Raw genomic sequence first — 18,209 nt, 5'->3', positions numbered from 1 at the left:
TGACAGTAATCGGAGATTAAAAACACTCGGCAACACTCTGCCGCAACATTAGCGAACAATTTTGTATGGTAATTTCAAATTGGCAACCTTCTCTGCAACATTTGACATAAACTTTTGATGCACAAAATCAAAACAAAGTTTTCGCGGTGGGGCGGCAATACTGGCAGGTTCCTGAGAGAAAAATAAATGGGTTTTTCCTTCTGACGGTGAGCTTTTTGCAGCAGTTTTTCCTCAACCTTAAGCCCGTGCAGATTTATGGCCGGAGAGCTATAGTACGGAAAATTCGATTGGTCCAATTGTGTGCTGTGCAAAGCAAACATAGTTGCCAGGAAATTGTTCTGTGTAAACCCGTGCGGCGCGGCTTCATTTTTGCTTGTGTTTGTGATTGAGAGAGTGCAAAGCGTGTTTGTGTGTGTGTGCCGGGCACGAAAATGGCAAGTGCATAATTATGCTAACGGATTATGCACTGACGCCGTCGAATGTGTTTGTGAAAAAGCAGGAAGAACCGAATAAGTGTACAGCAGCTAAGAAGCAGCAGTCCCTCCGATCGCCCCTGGCGCATCTAGGAATCGAAGAGAGCTGCATCCGTTTCATAACCGACAAATCGATCAGAGCGAAGGGCTGGTCCTACTCCCACCCATCGGGCATAACAGCGAAAATTGTGTGGTGGGGAGAGAAGCCCGAAACAGCAGGCAGCGGCGTCGGCATCATCAGCTGTGACGCCCACATCCGTGGCAGAGGCAGGAACGGCGACAAAAAGCTCTGCGCAGGCAAACACAGAAATCAGAAGCAAAGGTCAAGTCAGCATCCCCAACAGCAGCATACCAATACTCATACATTCACCACCTATAAATTACGGTACAGCGTACGGAGCAAGAGCCTTGCATTATTTTTAGACCATCTGCGCGAGTGTCCCTCTATTCAAATTGTCGCTGCCGTCAGTGACGTCAGCGACCACGCCTACGATCATCCTCTCGGCAGAGGTACAGCAGCAGCAGCAGCGGAATCTACAGCAGCAGGAGGAGCACCACTTGGCCAGACACGTCTGCTCGTGCCGGCGTCACTGTTGCGTAAATACGCCGCCAACTACGTCAACGGTTGCAATTTCGAGCATAAAACCAAAATTTATGCTTTATATCGTCACCTCGAGATCGGTGCCCCGTTCGAACAAGTGCAACAGCAACAGCAGCTGAGAGTCGGTGGGAGTCAATTGCGTTTCAAGATGCTGTTTGCCGAGGCGGCGCCACCCAGCGCTGCACCCAGCGTCATTTCTGCTGTTGCTGCTGCTGCTGCTGAGCCGCCGCCAGCGCCGACACAGGATCAGCCGGGAGAGCTTATTGCAGGTGAGTAATGCATGCAGAAGTGCGCCTCTCTGGGTGTATTTTTTAGAAGAGAGCAAAATAACGGAAGTTGACACTGACGGACAGATTTTTGTTGGTAGTAGCCGTTCCCTTTTCTCCTTTAGTGTTTCAGGAAGTGAGGAAACGGGACAGCATGAGAGTTCTCTCTGCATACCCTTTGCGTTGCTATTAAATTTGTGATTAAAGCCGCGAATTTCTGCATTGCAAGCATTTTATGTCGACTATCCCTACGTGACTCGAGTGTGTCATCAGATCTTGCTCTGCCTATGATGCAGCAGAGTCAGAACTTTGTCCCCCAATCACATCCGGTCTGTATAGCCCTCCGTTTGGATGTTTGGTCAAAGAATGCACTTTCCTCTCTAGTGTGCGCTTCAGCCTTTTCCTGCCTTTTCAAGATTCTAATTTCATTTTGCCATTTATAGCTGAATTGTTATTTTATTATGAATAACAAACGCGGGAGGGGACCGGGACGTACGGTACTCTTAAAATCGAAAGATTTCTCTGGAACGAACTTGAGTTAAGCTGCTCTCTCTCTTACTCTCTGACTGAGTTGATTATCCCCGCATAAACCGTAATTATTGGTCTGGCTAAATCGTCATCACTGACATACTTATTTATGGGCTAACACACAAGCAAATTTTAGAGCGTTAAAATTGCATTTATGACTAAGGGGTTCATAGCATTTCCCTTGACATTTTTCTCGTTAGTCGGAAACTGCAGGTGGCTCGTAATGTTTCGATCCAATTGGAAGAAACGCCTGCTCGGTGTGATACCGCAATCGGGTTTCGGGCAGCCGTCTGTTAGCCATGCCCTTATTGTGACATTCGTGCATTACTTTTCCTGGGGCCTCCTGACCGTGCCGTCTATGGTGAAGCTGAGCGAAACATTTGCAGAACGAGCCTTCCTCATGGACGGTTTGATCTATGGGATCAGGGGAACGCTGGCGTTCATCGTGGCGCCATTGATGGGCGCCGTCTCCGACATTTGGGGACGCAAGCCGCTGATGCTGATGGCCGTGGTGGCCACCTACTCGCCCATTCCAATGCTAATCATCAAGGATTGGTGGTTCTTTATCACAATCACGATCAGTGGTGTCTGCGGCACAGTCTACTCGACGGTGCTGGCCTATGTGGCCGATGTTACCGCTCAGGAGGAGCGTTCGAAGGCCTTTGGTCTGGTCTCGGCCACATGTGCAGCGGCCATGGTCCTCTCGCCTGCATTGGGCAGCCTCCTAATGGACAAATATGGACTCCCCGTGGTCGTATTTCTTGCTGCAGCCATTGGTCTGATTAACATCCTGTTTATATGGGCCGCAGTGCCGGAAAGTCTGGAACTTGATCATGCCACGGACACGGCTTGCGCTGGAGCACATCCATTCGTGGTTCTGCGAGAGTTGCGCAAGGACAAGACGTTGCTTCTCATCTGCCTGATTGTTCTTCTTTCCACCTGGCCCGAGGCGGGCGAAGAGTCCTCTGTCCCACTCTACCTAACGCTCAATATGGGCTTTGGAAATGTGGAAGTGTCCGTGTTGGTTGGTCTTGTTGCAGTGCTTGGCATCACGGCGAATGTGACGCTGGGACTCGTAATGAACGTCCTGGGAGCTAGGGGGGCCATCATCACCGGCCTGGTCCTGGAAATATGCCAACTTCTGCTGTACGGATTTGGTAGACACAAATGGATGATGTGGATGGCTGGTTTAATGGCGGCCACGGGCACCATCACGGAATCCGCCTGCTGCGTGTTTTCATCCATGCGCACCCATCCCCAAAATCAGGGAGCCGTTCAGGGTCTGATCTCGGGCATGATGGACCTCTCCGAGGGCCTGGGACCAGCCATCTTTGGAATACTCTTTTATGTCTGCAACCAGGATACGAATGGGCCTCACAAGAGCCAAATTGGGCTACCATTTGTAGTTGGTGCCATAAGTGTGCTACTGGCCCTTGTATTGGCCAAATTAATAGTGGAAAATGTAGACAAGCAAGAGGTATACAAGTCCAATGGAATAGCTGACGAAATGAAACCATTGACGGGAGGAAACTCCACAATCTGTTAAGGAAAAATAAATAAAATTGCAGTTTGAATGTGAATATTTGCTCACCCTGTTAATCATGTAAGATACGGTATGGAGAGCATGCAAATTGATCTTGACTAGACCCTCGGATGCCAGTTAGTCGAGATCTGGCCTGCTCCTGAGATGCCAAGAATCGGATGGAAAGTTAGCTATGGTGTCGGAGCGGCGAGTGTTAAACACGCCCTAATTGTGATATTCTTGGAATACTCTGCCTGGGGCCTGCTGACGATGCCCATGATAGCCACGCTGAAGGAAACCTTTCCGGATGAGCCGATTCTTATGAACGGTCTGGGCATGGGCATCAAGGGTATACTCTCGTTCCTCTCGGCACCGCTGATCGGAGCCCTATCCGATATCTGGGGACGCAAGCTGCTGCTGCTGGCGACGGTGACATTCACCTGCCTGCCCATTCCGTTGATGTTCGTCCACAACTGGGTGTTCTTCGTGATCGCTTCACTCAGCGGTGTCTCTGGGGTGACCTTCTCGGTGGTGCTTGCATATGTGGCTGATGTGACAACGCCAGAGGAGCGCTCGAGGTCGCTCGGTATGGTCTCGGCGACATTTGCGGCGAGTCTGGTCATGTCTCCGGCTTTGGGTAACCTCCTGATGAATGTGTTTGGCATCAATGCTGTGGTGCTCTTCGCCACAATAATCTCAGTGATGGATGTGCTGTTTGTTTGGCTGGTTGTCCCCGAGAGTCTGCCCAAGAAGGTGCGCACCGGCATCAGCTGGAAGCAAGTGAATCCCTTTCGGATGATGCGGCGCTTGGACTCGACACATCCCGACTCTGTGCCTCATCGTCTTTCTGTTGCTGCTGCCCGCAGCTGGCGAGTTCTCCTGTGTGCCCGCTTATCTAAAGCTCAGGATGGGCTTTGACTTTATGGAACTCTCGGTGCTGATTGCCTTTGTTGCCTCCCTCAGCATCGTCATGAACATGATCCTGGGATCCCTAATACGAGCCGTTGGAGCCAAGGAGCGATCCTCGTGGGCTTAGGACTTGAATATGCTGCAGCTGCTCCTGTTTTCCTTTGTCACGGAGAAATGGATTATGTGGATGGCGGGCCTTGTCGCCGCCCTGGGATCCATTAGTTTCCCGGCGTTGTGCGCTTATGCATCGCTCTATTATGACTCGCAGAGCCAGGCATCGGTTCAGGACATGATCAATGGGTTATCCAGCCTATGCAATGGCCTTGGACCAGTCGTGTTCGGTATTATCTTTTATCTCTCCGATATGGATCTAAGTGATGGTCTTCCCACGAATAAAGATACATTTCAGGAGCATACTGTGGCAGCTCCCTTTATGTTCGGAGCCTTCTGTGTGCTCATCGCCATTCTGGCGGCAATCTTCATGCCCTCGGGCCAGGAGTCAAAGGGGAAGAAAGCTCATTTCTCCAAGATGCAGTATGTGATTTAATTTTGTGTAGAAGTCCCCATTTCCATCTAGAATTAAACAAAGATAATGTTTAGATCTAAGGATTGTTTCCGATGGGTTTCAGTGGGTTAACATTTAGTGCTGTCGTCACCAAATCAGCCAATCGGTCGATCTTCTGCCTCTCAGTCGACGACCGCTTCTGTTTATTTTGCATTTTTTTGTTGTTTTTCCTTTCCCGACATTTTCATTTTATTTATTTATAAATACTGCTATAAATTCGCTATTTCAAAACACAAAATTCACGACAGTTTGTTGACTCTTACGTAAGAGCGAGTCGCGGGTTTGTTTTGCTCCTCTTCGGAACACAACATTTGCAAAATTTAATTTATTAACAATTGCTGCTGTTTCCCGAAATAGTCTCAGATCTATCCAATCACTTGGCATAAAAATACATAAACTTTTTCTTTTTCGATTTGTATCTTCTATTTTCTGTTTGACAGGGCCCCAAAAACTTTCCATTGGGAAGAGCAAAGCAAAGAACCCAATGAACACATACTATGTATGTACATATATTTGTACACATTTACATTTGTATGTACAAGCAAAGAGAGAAAGAGCGCCATAAAAATCACGAAATAGTGTGATATACAAAACACGTGCGGCACATACACATGTACAAACCAGCAAGAGAGAACGATAGTGTGAGTGTGAGAAGAGAGACTCTCAGGCGACGTATGAATATTATTTAATGGTAATCCAGGGGCGCACTAGACAATCAGAGGGTGTAGCTGTGGCATCTTTCCAGCTTCAAGTAATAATAAATTTAGCAGTTTTTAATTGTTAATTAACTTTGTATGCAAATAGTTCCCCTCACGGATGTTCCGTTCCAGCTATGGCATTTATAGCTGCCTTAACTCCGCTCCTGCCAGTCGAAATCCAGAGAGCAGAGAGGAAACATAACTTTTATCACACTTTATGTTTTCAAGCTTAATTCTCTGCACTTTGTTGTTGTTTCTCTTTCGCGTTCTGCTTTGTGGCAAAAGTTTAGCAGAGCAGCGTTGTTGCCGGCTACGTCTGGGGTTTTTCTGCCATTGGCCTTCAATTCTGCGGAATGGGACGGGACTTGCTTATCAACCAGACAAACATATTGTACACACGAATCTACATCTGTGTAGAAGCCTACAGGCAAACATAAATATGCGAAACAATTCCATGATTCAAAGAGGAATAGAGGAGGAGAAGCATGAGAGAGAGAATAACAGTTTTCGATTTCTCATTTACTGCATTGCTGATACTTTGTTGTTACACGAGCACCGGCTGAAGCACGGTGGTGGTGGGATGGGGATATCGATAAGCCTTGCCTTGATAGGCAAGGGGGGAGAAACTGTTCCCCATCTCACTTTCTTTCACACTTTTTCATTCCCCAGCTAATGCGAATTTCTATGGGTTTTAATTAGCGCTGTAAATGTTCCCTGATGTCAGCGAAAGCTGAGTGGAATAAAACGGTTGCAGAATTCGTACGGTGCGCCTTTTACTCTCTCTCTCCCTCTCTCTAGTCTGCCCTCTACCAATCTGATCCAATTATGTCATTGAACCTGATGCCAGAGCAAGCGACTCTCATCAATTATCTTGGAGCCAATCGAATTTTCGCGCGTTACCAAGCGGGGAAATCGGGGAGCCCTGATAGCCTTTTGACCTTTTTAGTGCGGATTACAGTTTGTGGTGCATGGCGGCACTACGGCGTATGAGTTTTAGTGGATTTTGCCCTTGAATTTGTGGCAAATTTTACTTCCTTTGTCACTGAACTTTGGCAATGCCAAACAATTTATGCACAAAATGTATTTGGGTCTGGTTTTGCTTTTGGCTATGCGAAAAGAGAGGGAACTTTTGTGAAATACTTTGTCAGTTTATGTATGAATGCTCTACACAAGTGGTCAACCATTTATGTACCTATGCTTGATAAATCGAAGTTGTCTTCGCAAAAGAGTTCATGGAAAAATTAACAAAAAGTATTAAAAAATTACTATCAGATCAAAATTAATATAAAATTGGGAAAAATAAGATCTCAAAGGGTATTCAAAATGCGTGGTAGCCGCTCTGTGCAGAACTAATGCGCGAGAGCGGGAGCCAACCGTATGAACACGTGAGAGCGGAATAGAGAGAAATGCCGAGCAAAGCATAGAACTCGATTACGGGGTCTCTGCCGGCATTTTCGGCGTCTGTCTCCCTTCCACACTCTGCCGCCGTCGCCACCGCCACCACCATCAGCTTTGCTTTGGTTTCGAGACCGGGACTGTCACACAATCCACATTTTGAAAGCCCACGTCGTGGAGATCGGTTTTGTTTCCGCTGCAAAGTACTGTAAATCCACAGAGCACATGTGATCCGAGAGAAAGGAAGAAAACTCACGATTTAAATCTCTAATCTTTCAGGCACCACCAACAACCTTGAGCTAATGGAGGCCATGAAGAAGCTGGACGCGGGACTGGTGGCTCTCTTTGCCACCGCCGCCGCTGAGCCCTTGGAGCAACTGAAGAAGCAGCAGGCCCTGTGGCCGGAGCCGGAACTCCAGCTGCAGCAGTCCACTGCTGAGACGGAGCTGGTCATCACGCCGGAGATCTTCCAGCGGTGCAATGCGCTGCAGCTGCACCTGGAGGCGGTGACTCTGCAGCCGGAGGGCACCCATCGCATGGAGTTGCTGCAGAGCGAAGTGCGTCCCATTTTCACCGTGGAGTGCCAGTTGTCGGAGAATCTGATCAAGTCGGTGGCCCGCTACCCCATGTTCCACGTCATGCAGTTCGAGTCGGAGAAGTTCCAGAGCCTGACGCAGTGCACCCGTTTCGGTCAGACGCAGACGCGCGAGGTGCAGCTCGCCTGGAAGGACAATGAGGACATGGGCTATGTGGATCTGACCATTTGGTGGCGTGAGCCGGGCACCTGTCTCAACGAAATGCTGGGCATGGGCCGGCTGCATCTCAGGGAGCTGTACGAGGCCTCGCTGCTGGAGCAGTGCAAGTGCGTGGCCGTAAAGCGGCGCGACGTCCACCTGGGCAGCATCTATGTGAAGATCAGCCTGCGCTTTGACGAGCAGCTGGCGGCCAGGAGTCTGGCCAACAAAAATATCTCGAATACGGCTGGCCAGAAGCCGAACCAAAACCCAAAACAGATTCCCAATCTGAATCAGAACCAGAACGAAAGTGGCACCAACAGTGGCAGCACCAATCAAGCAGCAACCGCCCCAGGTGAATATATATGACTAATGTCGTGTGGCTGCCACCCACAACAACAAGAGCAGATCCCCAAACAACAAAAACAACAGCCAATAAAACCAGAACCAATCGATTATCACACGCACCACCACCACGACCACCACCACACAGCTGCCACAGCGACACCACTCCTCCGCCTCCTGCAAATCCTCCACACCTTTATTTGCCGCCGCCACTGTACAAGTGCTGCCCAACATTCTGTTTCAATTATTTATAAACAATTTTCATTTTACCTGCGAAAAAGATACAAAACTAAAAAAAGAAAACAAAACAAATCAAACAACAACAAACAAACAATTTTCTTATGTGTTTTATGTTTATTTTTTTCACATATTGTATTTATTTCGTTTTCCAGAGCTTTTTGTTGGTTTAGTCAGGTACACGTAGACACAGATCACAAGTAGCTGAGAGGAAAAAATGGAAATGCTTGCACTTATAGAGGAGGATTTATAGAAATTCCTCAATATATTCCACTGTGCCACACAGAAATTCAGTTCTTGTTAATAGTTTTCCGTTGCCCAGTGTCCGATGTCCGCTTTCTGCCTTCCGATTTCCAGTTGGGCACGTGCCCTAACCGATTTGACCCGGTTCTACCCGCTTGCTTGCTTGCTTCGAAGCCCTGACCGACTGTCGTCGAGGCGATAAGGCGCGATCGAAGCTGATTCAGATCTTTAAGCTACAATCGGGTTGGGGTTGGGGGATCAAGGTCCGTTGAACTATGACTAATCTGTAGGTGGCTAATCGCATCCTGGTCTTCTGCCGCTCTCTTACAGTTAACTACAATTCAAAGGAAGCCCCGACCCCGCCTCAACCACCGCCACCGCCGCCGCCTCCTCCTCAAGCAAACAACAACACGAAAGCCTCACTGGCCAGCGTGAATTTCATGGCAGAGACAACCAAGGTCCGGCTGCTGCGTGGCTACATCTACGCGGGAGAGCTACAGCAATTATCCCCAACAGACTTGATCGCCTGCCAGGAGCTCTCGCTGCAGCCGTTCTGGCAGCCACAGCCTCTGGTGGCAAAGCTCAACGATGTGGGATCGTTCCAGCTGCAGGAGCAGTTCGCCGTCATCAACGATGAGAAGTTTCTGCTGAGCGTTGATCGTCAGCAGCTGGTGTTGGAGCTGCGTCCACTGGGAGGACTGGTGAGGCTGCCGCTACATCAGTTCTACATTGCCTACAGGGATGCCAGCATAACCAATCATCTGTGCAAGGGAAAGGTAAGAGAGCGCATCATAGTAATCATCAGATTTGTCTAAAAATGTCGTTTATTTGCAGCTACCCGTCATCTCCATCGATGGCTGGGCTCCCATTGTGCATCCGCAGACGCAGGCGAAGCTGGGCGAGCTCAAGGTGCTTCTTGCCATCGGCAGCGAGTCTCAGATTGCCCAATTGAAGCAGCAGCGTGGCTTTGACCAGGACAACAATCAAGTGCCCACGACCAGTCGCACCACAGATTTGCTGGACATGCTTCAGAATGCACTGACTGCGCCTCCACCACCCGCGAAAGCTACTGACTTTGGGTCAGGCCCGAATACTCCTCGCGCAGCTCCCTCTGCAGCCAGCAAATTTAGTTTCGACTTGCATATTGTGGGAGCAGCTGGATTGCCTCTGAATCCGGGCTATGGCAAATCGGGCAAGAAGCAGGCCAAGCGCCAGGCGGCGGCCAAGCAACGATTCCCACCCAACGAATCGCCCAACACCTATGTGACCTTCCAGGCCCTGAACAGCAACAGTCCAACCTACAAGTCGCACGAGGGTCTGGTCTATGCCACGCCTGTTGTGGAGAAGTCCACCACACCGCAGTGGCGGACCAAGTTCCGAGTGGAAGTGGGCACGGATTACCTTAGCAATGTGCGTCCAAACCATCTACGAATCGGAAATCAGTTTCTAACTCTCTCTTCTATCGCTTTGCAGCCCCAGAAGCTCTTCATTCTGAAGCTGTGGAAGAAGGCGGCCAGCAATGAAAGCGGCAGCACCGAACCCACTCCGTTGGAGGATGCCATCATAGGGTTTGCTGCCTTGAATCTCAGTCACAAGAAGCCAGGAGGCGAGCCATCCTTTCCCAGTGGCTGGCACAATATTGTGGATTTTAATGGGCGCGTAACTGGGGGCCTCGAGGCACATGTGGAGCCACCGCCACCACCCGGAGGCACCAGTATGGATACCGTGATAGATCAGTTCGAGCAGTCCATGGAGTTAACCCACCTCCATCTGGGGCAGGCCATTAAGCGAAAGTACACGGAGCTAGAGCAAATCTCTCAAAGATTGCGCACTCGTCTGGTGGACGTCACGGAGCAGGCTCTGACCTCTCCGGAGTACGATGTGGATGCTGCACTGGATAACTGGAAGATGACAGAGACGGATGGCTATGATGACGAACTGGTGGCCGACTTTGAGCGGGCCCTGCGTACACCCACGCCCCCCAATTCGCCACCGCCCACCGCACAAAGTCCATGTAATAAAAGTGGCCGGGAATAGCCCAGGCCTGGGCCCACAATTAGTCAGGCAATTCTTTTCCCCTCTCTGCATCTCGATGTTGTCGTTGATAAAGGCTCAACGTTAGCTCTAGTTAACCACCTAGTTATACACTATATAATACATGGATCTTGATAGCACACCCCACACACTTACTGTTGTACTTAAATTGGCATCCCAGTTTGCCTCGATTCAACTTTTTATGGCTGTCTAAATAGCATAAAATCAAACCAACCATCGACGGTCGCTCACCCAGCGATCGTTCCATTGAATTACAAATTATTGATTGAATATTGTTTGGGGAAAATCGATCCCCAAGCCACACACATGCATTATTATGTATTAGTTCTGAAACTGTGTTAATCACCTAAGTATTTAGAAATTATTACTTAATGAAAATTTAAATAAAAATGCTAAAGCAAAAGTGCACACAAACGGCGAGTATTTCAGAGTTTTTCTTTTGTTCAGAGGGTAAAGACTTTTATCGAATGGTTGATTGATAACCATTTATATATTTTTAGCATACTACTACTGAAATCAACAAAATCCGATGGCGCACCTGCTGGGAAATTCACACTGACTCATTAATCACTATAGAAATAACAAATATTTTCGATGAAATGGAAAGACTTGTTGACAAACATCTATTTGACGTTGCAAGCACCCTCTAACGTCGTCATTCATGGGAAGATTATTGCATTCTCAGCACATTCTAGTCAATGTCAATCAAAGTCTAGGAAGAAAAGATTTCATGATTAAGCTTGCATTGCCTTAAATAAATTTGTTTCCATATCCTAATCGTCACTCATTTCCTTTTTAAATTTCCTGATCTTTACCTACAAGTTTATCTTGGGCCCAGAATTCAGTGGAACCACTGGATTATCTTTGCATTGTTAAGACAATAACTGAGAGAACCTTCAATCTTAATCTATCTTAAGGAGTGAAAGACCTTAGCCATGAACTCAAACCAACCTATTTAAGACATCTTAATCCTCAGAGATAAGACTCGCTTGGTGTAATGCACAAATTCAACAGAAACACATTCATTAAGCCCCTTATAGTCCCTTTTAAAAAGAACCTTAAGCTTAAACACAGATTTCAAACCAAGTCTGTTTAAATAGATATTGAAAAATATTTTAATATAAAAATTTTTACAGCTATTGTGTGATTTATTTTTTTTTGGGGGTTAATAACCCCTCCCTCACATATTAATATATTTATATACATATATCCTTTACTATATATGTATGTTTGCCATATCTGGATTTATATTTTCATCTCTTTTATCGTTTTTTCTATATGCTAGAAAATCAAAAAAACATTTCACGAATGCACAACAGAAAATAATGATTTGGATATACAATGTGGATTCAACTACAATATGTCTATAGATATACCGTATGGGGATGTATCTGATGTAAATGAAATACTTTGAATGGATTGGATTGGAGGATTACATATATGTAAAGAGTATGGGTGAATGCTAAGAGCAAACAAATTACAGAAAAGCAAATTTATAGGCTATATGCGGTTCTCTGTAATCAATTTGCCGCCTAGATACATATAACGTGTTTAATATATATAAAACTATAAAATATGTAATGTAATAAAAAATCTGTTAAACTGTTATACCCGCTCCTCGACGTTTGCCTTAACATGATGGCTTACAAATTACAATGTTATGTTACGAGAAAGTGTTACACAGATTGGTCTCTGTCGAAAAATACAAATGAGCTGGAATACGTTTGGCGATTGTTTGTAAATGGAACGCTTCATGTTCTGTTTCTGTTTCTGTTCTTCGATTGATGTGCATAATGATAGATTGAAATCGTTTATAAATCTGTGTGTTGCTGTATCTGTTTTTTGTTTTTGTTTATGGCGTCTTTCAGTCAATGACCACGCGGGTGAGGAGTATGCCGCGCTTGCTCAGCCACAATCTATAAATAAACGAATAAATAATTATCAATTAATTCGCAGAGATTGCGGACTGCAGCAGCTGCACTTACCCAAAGCCGGCACCAAGCAGCAAGGACAGGACATTGGTGAACAACAGCGAGTAGAGGATTTCGCGGGAGAACAGAGACTGGGCACCCAAGCGCTTCAAGCGTATGGAGTAGCCACCAGTAGTCTTCTTTTTCTCCTCCTCGTCGCCATTGTCAGACTTATGGACAGACTCGAACTTCCAGTTTCTGCAATACAAAAATATATCTTTAATAAATATTGTTCTACAAACATTAATTCTTGTTCGTACTTGGGAGGCTGTTCATCTGTGCCACGATTCCAGTTCTGCAGCCAATCTCCATTGTCTGTGTTCTGTTTTTCGCCAGCCTGCCAACAAAGGAAATGTACACGAGTATAGTATCAAGTTCTCCTCCAAGGTTGAACCCTCGTTTTATCTCTGACTCACCTTTGTCCAATAGTTAATGTAGACGTTTCTCAGCTCATCGTCGGGACAGAGTTCCGTTTGTGGACTGTTCGGTGGGCTCTTGGGGCTGTCTCGGGGCGTATCACGACGAGAGCTGGCCAGCGAGACCACACGGCTCGACTGGTTCGATTCGCGCTGTGCCTCGCGCAACAAGCGCAGATACTCCTCCCCATTGTTGAACGGCAACGGTGTGATTCTGTCGGGGCTCTTGATACCGGCCATGGCAGCAGTTGTGCTCAGTTCAATCCAAGATTCTGCAACAGTAAATCACATAGAATTGCGTTATTATGATGAAGCAACAAAGAGTAGGACAAATAAAGCGGAAGCGACTGAAAGCTATACCCAAATGGTGTGAAACTATCTGCACATTGAGTTGTTTGCACTGGTTGCTGGTCAAATATAGTTTTCGTTTGTTTGCCTAAACTGTTTCGAGCTCAATTGTTCATTTACTATGGAAAGTACTCTGCCTAAGTATCGAGTTGTTCATGCACCGAAAATACTCTATTTGCCTGAACTGATCAGAAATGGGCCTTAATTAACATTTCGTCAGTAATATTAACCTTTCAGGGAGCATAGCCTTTTGGAACAATATTCAACTGGTAAGAGATTCGTGTAAAAGATAGGTTTGAAATTCACTTGGAATATTGTTGAGAATAAACACGCCACAGTTTGACATTCACATTTAAAAAGCCGTTCAACTTTGCTGTGGCTCCAAAAATACAACGTCGTCACCCCTTTGCCAGCCTTTGTTTTTGTTTGCTTAAACGTAAATAAAATCATTTCCCCGTGCGCGCGCGCCTTAATGTCTGTGTGTGCGTGTGCGGTACGTGTACGTGTGCTCGTGCCCCATTGATAAGGCAAACACTACATTACCCTACCTTCCCCACACAATTTCCGTTTATTTTTATTGGAGTGCGAGAGCGAACACACACACACACAAACACCGACACGTTTCTGTTTATTCCAATGCTTATCAACATAACGAGAAAATGTATGTATTTCCAAAACGATGCAGTATGTCTGTTGGGAGAATCGTGTGCAAATTCCACGCGAGAGATGCTTGGCTGGCTGATAAGGAGCGTACAACAATAATGGCAACTAATTTAGTAAAATTTCACAGACCGAATCAATTAGAGAGCAACAAAAAGGGGGAGAAGCAAAGTGCAGGTTCACTCACGTGGCAGACCAATCATGCTGACAAACGAATACTAAATGACACGTCTAGACAGTGTCTCAAAGATTTGTTCATAATAATCTTGGCAAACCCTAATACAGGTAGCCCACGATTAGGGAGTACAGGTGAACACAACAGTTATCGGGAATACCCACTGTACAGGTACTAAGGGAAACGCTAAGACAACGTGTTTAGGGGTGGCAAAAACATGGCTTGCTGACTCACGGCACGTAGGCCGACTGCAACAGTATGTGTGTCTCTCTCTCTCTCTCTCTGTCTTTTGTTGTTTGCATCTCTTGATGCGCAGCTGCTGATGCGGCCCTGAGCCTCGGCCCATTGAACCGCCTTTTATTGGATGACTCCTCCATTAGTGGCTGTGTGTGTGTGGAGGATGATGATGATAAGTAGGTAGAGCCGAAAAAAATACTTGAGGCTAAAGCCAAAGTCGCAATTTCTGGAATATGTGCGAAATCAACAACAATCATGGGAGCATAGGGAAATGCCCTCCTACAATTGCTTCTTAAAATATTTATTTAAAAATTATTTTCGCAAACAACGAGAGGGGTGCCGGAACGTAGGCTGTTTGACGTCAAACTGTAAAGAGCAAAGTAAAGAGACATGGCAGGAGAGTGAATGGCCATGCCAAAGGGGTACAGCTCCTTTGTTTTCACACTTTTATTTTGCGGCGAAGTTGTGGCTCTTTGTTGCCATACTGCTGCAAAGAGGCGCAAAAAAGCAAAGCCTTGAAATAGAAGATGGGGGGCGGGGCGGATGCAAGTGGAGCACTGGGGAAAGACGAATATGCGGATACAAACAAAACACAAACACAAACATCTATTTATAACGCGTCCCACCACAACTACCACTGCAGCAAATAGCACGCAGAGCACCATAACGGGTTAGAAAAATGTATATGAAGTAGAAGGTAATTCCAGACTATTAAATACGCCTTGTTATTGTTTAACGAAGATAATGAAATTTCACAATACACAGAAAATAGCAATGCAGAAGCCAAAACAACTTACCGCCCAGCAAATCTTCAGTCGATTTTGGTGTCGTAGACATTTTGTTTAGGTATTTGTGTTTGTGTGTGGCTATACGATAGGGCTTTCTGTGTTCCGAGTGTTCAACACTTGTACACCGAAAGATACAAACTCGTTCTCCGCTGGTATTTAGTCAGATTAAATTCAACTTTAATTTATTCTCCTTGTTTTGCCAGACTTCTGTGGGCCCTTTATTATTATTCGCACTGCTTTGCCTGCTTATGTGTGTGTATTCGCTTTTTGTGTTAATGTATGCGTGAGAAAATGCGTTTTACTTTATGTTTGGCGCTGATTCTCCGTCTGTGCACTGATTGATCGATGTTATTGTTTTTCGTTATAGCCCAGCTAACAACTTGCACTTTTTTATATTGCAACTTTGTCCAATGTTTAGCCGAAGCGCTCTCTTTTTTGACTAAATTAAACACGAAAATAATTCTACGCACCCGCCAAGCTTAATGCGTAGTACAATGTTTTTGCTGGTGTGACCAGGCTGGGGCGAGTTTAGGCGATATATCGATGAGACCTTTTTGCACTCGGCGTTTTTATTGTTATCGCGTTTTTAAAAACAAATCGAATGTTTCCAAATCACTTTTTGCCACATTTCGCACAAAATAAAAATTGTTTCCCTGCACTATGGTCCTGGGCGAGATGTACAAGTCCTTCTGCGGATCGTACTGTGCACGTCCCAGCAGTTTGAGGAACTCGTGACGTTCGCGTAGCCGAAATTCGCGCGAGGCCAGCAGCTCAGCGCACTGGACTATTTGGGAATGCGGCAGGCCCATATCCTTGTGAATATAGCTGAATCGTTCCACCAGATCATCGGGAGCTGCAAGGAGACACAATTGTTAGTTCATAAGTGTGAAACAGTGTGAGGTTTTCCATCAACTTACGAATCATCATCAGCCGGGGCTTTCGCACAATCAGAGATTGCAGCTCTTTGGCGTTGAATCCCATTTCCTCTCGGAGGGTAAACACAGATTTACGCAGGTGTTCCATTTTATAGGTGATCAAATTAGGCTCTCTGGTGGCCATCAGCCGCAGGTCGTGCCCACTCAAGTGAAACTCCTTTTGGAAGTAGCCGAGGCGGCGGTCCACTCGCTTCGTGGAGAACATCAGCCAAAACGGATTCTGTGTGAAGATGCGCTGTATGGCCTCGTCCGAGAATCTTTTGCTCTTCAGGTACTCCACGCGCGTCTGCAAGTCATCTATATCCTCCTTGAACAGCAGCGGATTCTTTGTGATCATCCTTCCAAAGTCATCGGGTGCAATGCCCTGGTCCGCAAGAAAGGACAAACACGGTTTGATGTTCTTCTCAAAGTCCAAGCGAAGCACAAACTCGCCCAGACCCTTGCGTCTCTCTATTTTGTGCAGATCCACGCCCAGGCTAACCAGCTGCTGCAGTGTGCTCGAGTTGTTGACATAGGCGGCCAGATTAAAGGAAGGCACGTGGGCCTCCCGGTTCCCAAAATCCAAGGCGACTGCACTGGAATCTTGAGGCGTGGGCTCCAGCTCCTTGTCATTCGGTTTTGTGGTCACGGCTATGGGTTTGAGTGTATCCGCCTCACTTTGTGTACTTCGGTTGGCCCGTAAATGCCGGCATTGAGCGCCAATTGCTTTGAATTTCGCTGCATTTTGTGCATTTTTTATAATAATGTTACGTATTGCCGAGCCAAACATGATTACATATCGATATATCGCATATCCGATTTTGTCTCAGTGCTGGAAAATGCATACAACTAGAGCAGCTACTCGATATACATCGATATACATACATCGGCTTGTCACACTCGATCTGATTGATCTTTGCTTTTTCTTTATTTTCTTTATTGTTTTTACGCCGAAATACGGTTTATATATTGTGAAATTGGAGTGGTAGCTATCGCGAAAGACCTTTTGGTTAAAGAGTTTCGTTTTGTTGGACAAGCTGGACACCATGGACAAGTTACGCCGTGTTCTAAGTGGAGATGAGCCCACACCGGAGGAGGAGAGCAGCATAATAACACAGGTGAAACCCATTGTTTATGGCTGCCCCATAAACACCACTTTCAGCTGAGGATGGAGGCTGGCTCGATTTGGGCACGCTACCATGCCGTACGCCCCCACGATCACATGAACTCTGCCTCAGCCGCTGTGACTCAACGCTTATCAGCCGTATTAATTATTGACCCTGCCATTATTTACACATTTCAGATGAACGACATGTCCACGCTGAGCTGGTCCACACGAATCAAGGCATTCTGCATTTGCTTTGTCTTGGGCATCTTCCTATCTCTGTTGGGCTCCATTGCTCTCTTTCTGCATCGCGGCATTGTGGTCTTTGCGGTTTTCTACACATTGGGAAACATCATCTCGATGGCCAGGTGAGGGGGTTCTGTTTGACATCTTGGGTTTTCACATGAACCAGCTAATGAGTTTGTCTTCTCCTCAGTACATGCTTCCTGATGGGCCCATTCAAGCAGATCAAGAAAATGTTTGCCGATACGCGCCTTATAGCCACCAGCATTGTGATCGTGGCCATTGTTATGACATTCATTTCCGCCATAGTGGTACAGCATGATCCCATTCTATCCCATTTACAATTATGATTTACGTTTTGATTTGTATTGTTTTTGTTTTTCGTTTATCCCTTATTTTTAGTTGAAAAAGGCTGGACTCACGCTTATATTCATAATCATACAATCGCTGGCCATGACCTGGTACTCCCTCTCTTACATACCCTATGCACGGGACGCGGTCAGGAGTACGGTCTCGGCATGTTTCGAGGTGTAGAAAGAAACGTTCTCACTGCGTTTTGGTATTTGTACATAACTCGAGAAAATTCAAAATACGTCTCTTAATTTAATTAACAGAAATCAATTGAACAACTGTATTCAAATCTAGCATTAGCACGTAGAAGATATTGAGTTTTAATTTTACTTTTACTTTACTGTTTGCCCATTAACAAGTATTGCCTTTGGTTCTCCTCTTTCAAATAAATATATATATAAATTATATATACATATATTTACATACATACA

The 18,209-nt window shown here is 46.1% G+C and overlaps 6 protein-coding genes across 12 annotated transcripts; 4 read left to right on the top strand and 2 right to left on the bottom strand.

The window, feature by feature from the left end:
• Positions 1-87: 87 nt before the first annotated feature.
• On the top strand, positions 88-10,985 carry LOC117895201 (C2 domain-containing protein 3). Of its 6 annotated transcripts, none has more exons than XM_034802682.1 (6): positions 233-537; positions 802-1,343; positions 7,237-8,046; positions 8,847-9,292; positions 9,351-9,926; positions 9,990-10,985. In XM_034802682.1, exons 1-6 carry the CDS (start codon positions 449-451, stop codon positions 10,551-10,553), a joined length of 3,027 nt encoding a protein of 1,008 aa, XP_034658573.1. In that variant the 5' UTR covers positions 233-448; the 3' UTR covers positions 10,554-10,985. The 6 variants fall into 6 exon arrangements, with proteins under 6 accessions (XP_034658577.1, XP_034658573.1, XP_034658572.1 ...); XM_034802685.1 differs by lacking the exon at positions 233-537 and having other exon boundaries at positions 741-806; positions 988-1,343; XM_034802681.1 differs by having other exon boundaries at positions 233-1,343.
• On the top strand, positions 1,942-3,433 carry LOC117895208 (hippocampus abundant transcript-like protein 1). The gene has a single exon (XM_034802698.1). The coding sequence runs from the start codon at positions 2,023-2,025 to the stop codon at positions 3,412-3,414; it is 1,392 nt and encodes a 463-aa protein (XP_034658589.1). The 5' UTR covers positions 1,942-2,022; the 3' UTR covers positions 3,415-3,433.
• On the top strand, positions 3,541-4,858 carry LOC117895209 (hippocampus abundant transcript 1 protein). The gene is given in 2 exon segments (XM_034802699.1): positions 3,541-4,205; positions 4,207-4,858. Coding segments are annotated over 2 exon segments (1,290 nt in total). The 5' UTR covers positions 3,541-3,555; the 3' UTR covers positions 4,847-4,858.
• Positions 10,986-11,821: 836 nt separating the features above from the next.
• LOC117895219 lies at positions 11,822-15,612 on the bottom strand. 2 transcript variants are annotated; one of them, XM_034802713.1, is made up of 5 exons: positions 14,153-14,183; positions 12,958-13,229; positions 12,802-12,878; positions 12,557-12,739; positions 11,822-12,487 (listed from the first exon to the last, which is right to left on the bottom strand). In XM_034802713.1, the coding sequence occupies exons 1-5, from the start codon at positions 14,166-14,168 to the stop codon at positions 12,436-12,438; spliced, it is 600 nt and encodes a 199-aa protein (XP_034658604.1). In that variant the 5' UTR covers positions 14,169-14,183; the 3' UTR covers positions 11,822-12,435. The 2 variants fall into 2 exon arrangements, with proteins under 2 accessions (XP_034658604.1, XP_034658603.1); XM_034802712.1 differs by lacking the exon at positions 14,153-14,183 and adding an exon at positions 15,175-15,612 and having other exon boundaries at positions 12,096-12,487.
• LOC117895214 (transcription termination factor 3, mitochondrial) lies at positions 15,360-16,884 on the bottom strand. The gene is made up of 2 exons (XM_034802705.1): positions 16,083-16,884; positions 15,360-16,018 (listed from the first exon to the last, which is right to left on the bottom strand). The coding sequence occupies exons 1-2, from the start codon at positions 16,867-16,869 to the stop codon at positions 15,741-15,743; spliced, it is 1,065 nt and encodes a 354-aa protein (XP_034658596.1). The 5' UTR covers positions 16,870-16,884; the 3' UTR covers positions 15,360-15,740.
• Positions 16,885-16,976: 92 nt separating this feature from the next.
• LOC117895221 (vesicle transport protein SFT2A) lies at positions 16,977-18,203 on the top strand. The gene is made up of 4 exons (XM_034802715.1): positions 16,977-17,197; positions 17,383-17,552; positions 17,621-17,738; positions 17,830-18,203. Exons 1-4 carry the CDS (start codon positions 17,126-17,128, stop codon positions 17,959-17,961), a joined length of 492 nt encoding a protein of 163 aa, XP_034658606.1. The 5' UTR covers positions 16,977-17,125; the 3' UTR covers positions 17,962-18,203.
• The last annotated feature ends 6 nt before the right edge of the window (positions 18,204-18,209 follow it).

Source organism: Drosophila subobscura, chromosome J (genome assembly GCF_008121235.1).
Source record: "Drosophila subobscura isolate 14011-0131.10 chromosome J, UCBerk_Dsub_1.0, whole genome shotgun sequence".
Classification (NCBI taxonomy): Eukaryota; Metazoa; Arthropoda; class Insecta; order Diptera; family Drosophilidae; genus Drosophila; species Drosophila subobscura.
The sequence above is the reverse complement of the archived record's forward strand: the minus strand, read 5'-3'. Positions and strand labels throughout refer to the sequence as shown.

Bases quoted from the DNA above. Each gene is read 5' to 3' on its own strand.
- LOC117895214 (XM_034802705.1), bottom strand. From the start codon at position 16,869: ATGTTTGGCTCGGCAATACGTAACATTATTATAAAAAATGCACAAAAT. The intron at 16,019-16,082 runs GTAAGTTGATGG...GTCTCCTTGCAG, and splicing joins GCCCCGGCTGATGATGATTC to CTCCCGATGATCTGGTGGAA.
- LOC117895221 (XM_034802715.1), top strand. From the start codon at position 17,126: ATGGACAAGTTACGCCGTGTTCTAAGTGGAGATGAGCCCACACCGGAG. The intron at 17,198-17,382 runs GTGAAACCCATT...TACACATTTCAG, and splicing joins AGAGCAGCATAATAACACAG to ATGAACGACATGTCCACGCT. The intron at 17,739-17,829 runs GTACAGCATGAT...CCTTATTTTTAG, and splicing joins CATTCATTTCCGCCATAGTG to TTGAAAAAGGCTGGACTCAC.
- LOC117895219 (XM_034802712.1), bottom strand. From the start codon at position 15,214: ATGTCTACGACACCAAAATCGACTGAAGATTTGCTGGGCG. The intron at 13,230-15,174 runs GTAAGTTGTTTT...TTACTGTTGCAG, and splicing joins GACTGAAGATTTGCTGGGCG to AATCTTGGATTGAACTGAGC. The intron at 12,740-12,801 runs GTACGAACAAGA...TTTGTATTGCAG, and splicing joins ACAGATGAACAGCCTCCCAA to AAACTGGAAGTTCGAGTCTG.
- LOC117895208 (XM_034802698.1), top strand. From the start codon at position 2,023: ATGACTAAGGGGTTCATAGCATTTCCCTTGACATTTTTCTCGTTAGTC.
- LOC117895201 (XM_034802681.1), top strand. From the start codon at position 449: ATGCTAACGGATTATGCACTGACGCCGTCGAATGTGTTTGTGAAAAAG. The intron at 8,047-8,846 runs GTGAATATATAT...GCTCTCTTACAG, and splicing joins TCAAGCAGCAACCGCCCCAG to TTAACTACAATTCAAAGGAA. The intron at 9,927-9,989 runs GTGCGTCCAAAC...ATCGCTTTGCAG, and splicing joins GCACGGATTACCTTAGCAAT to CCCCAGAAGCTCTTCATTCT.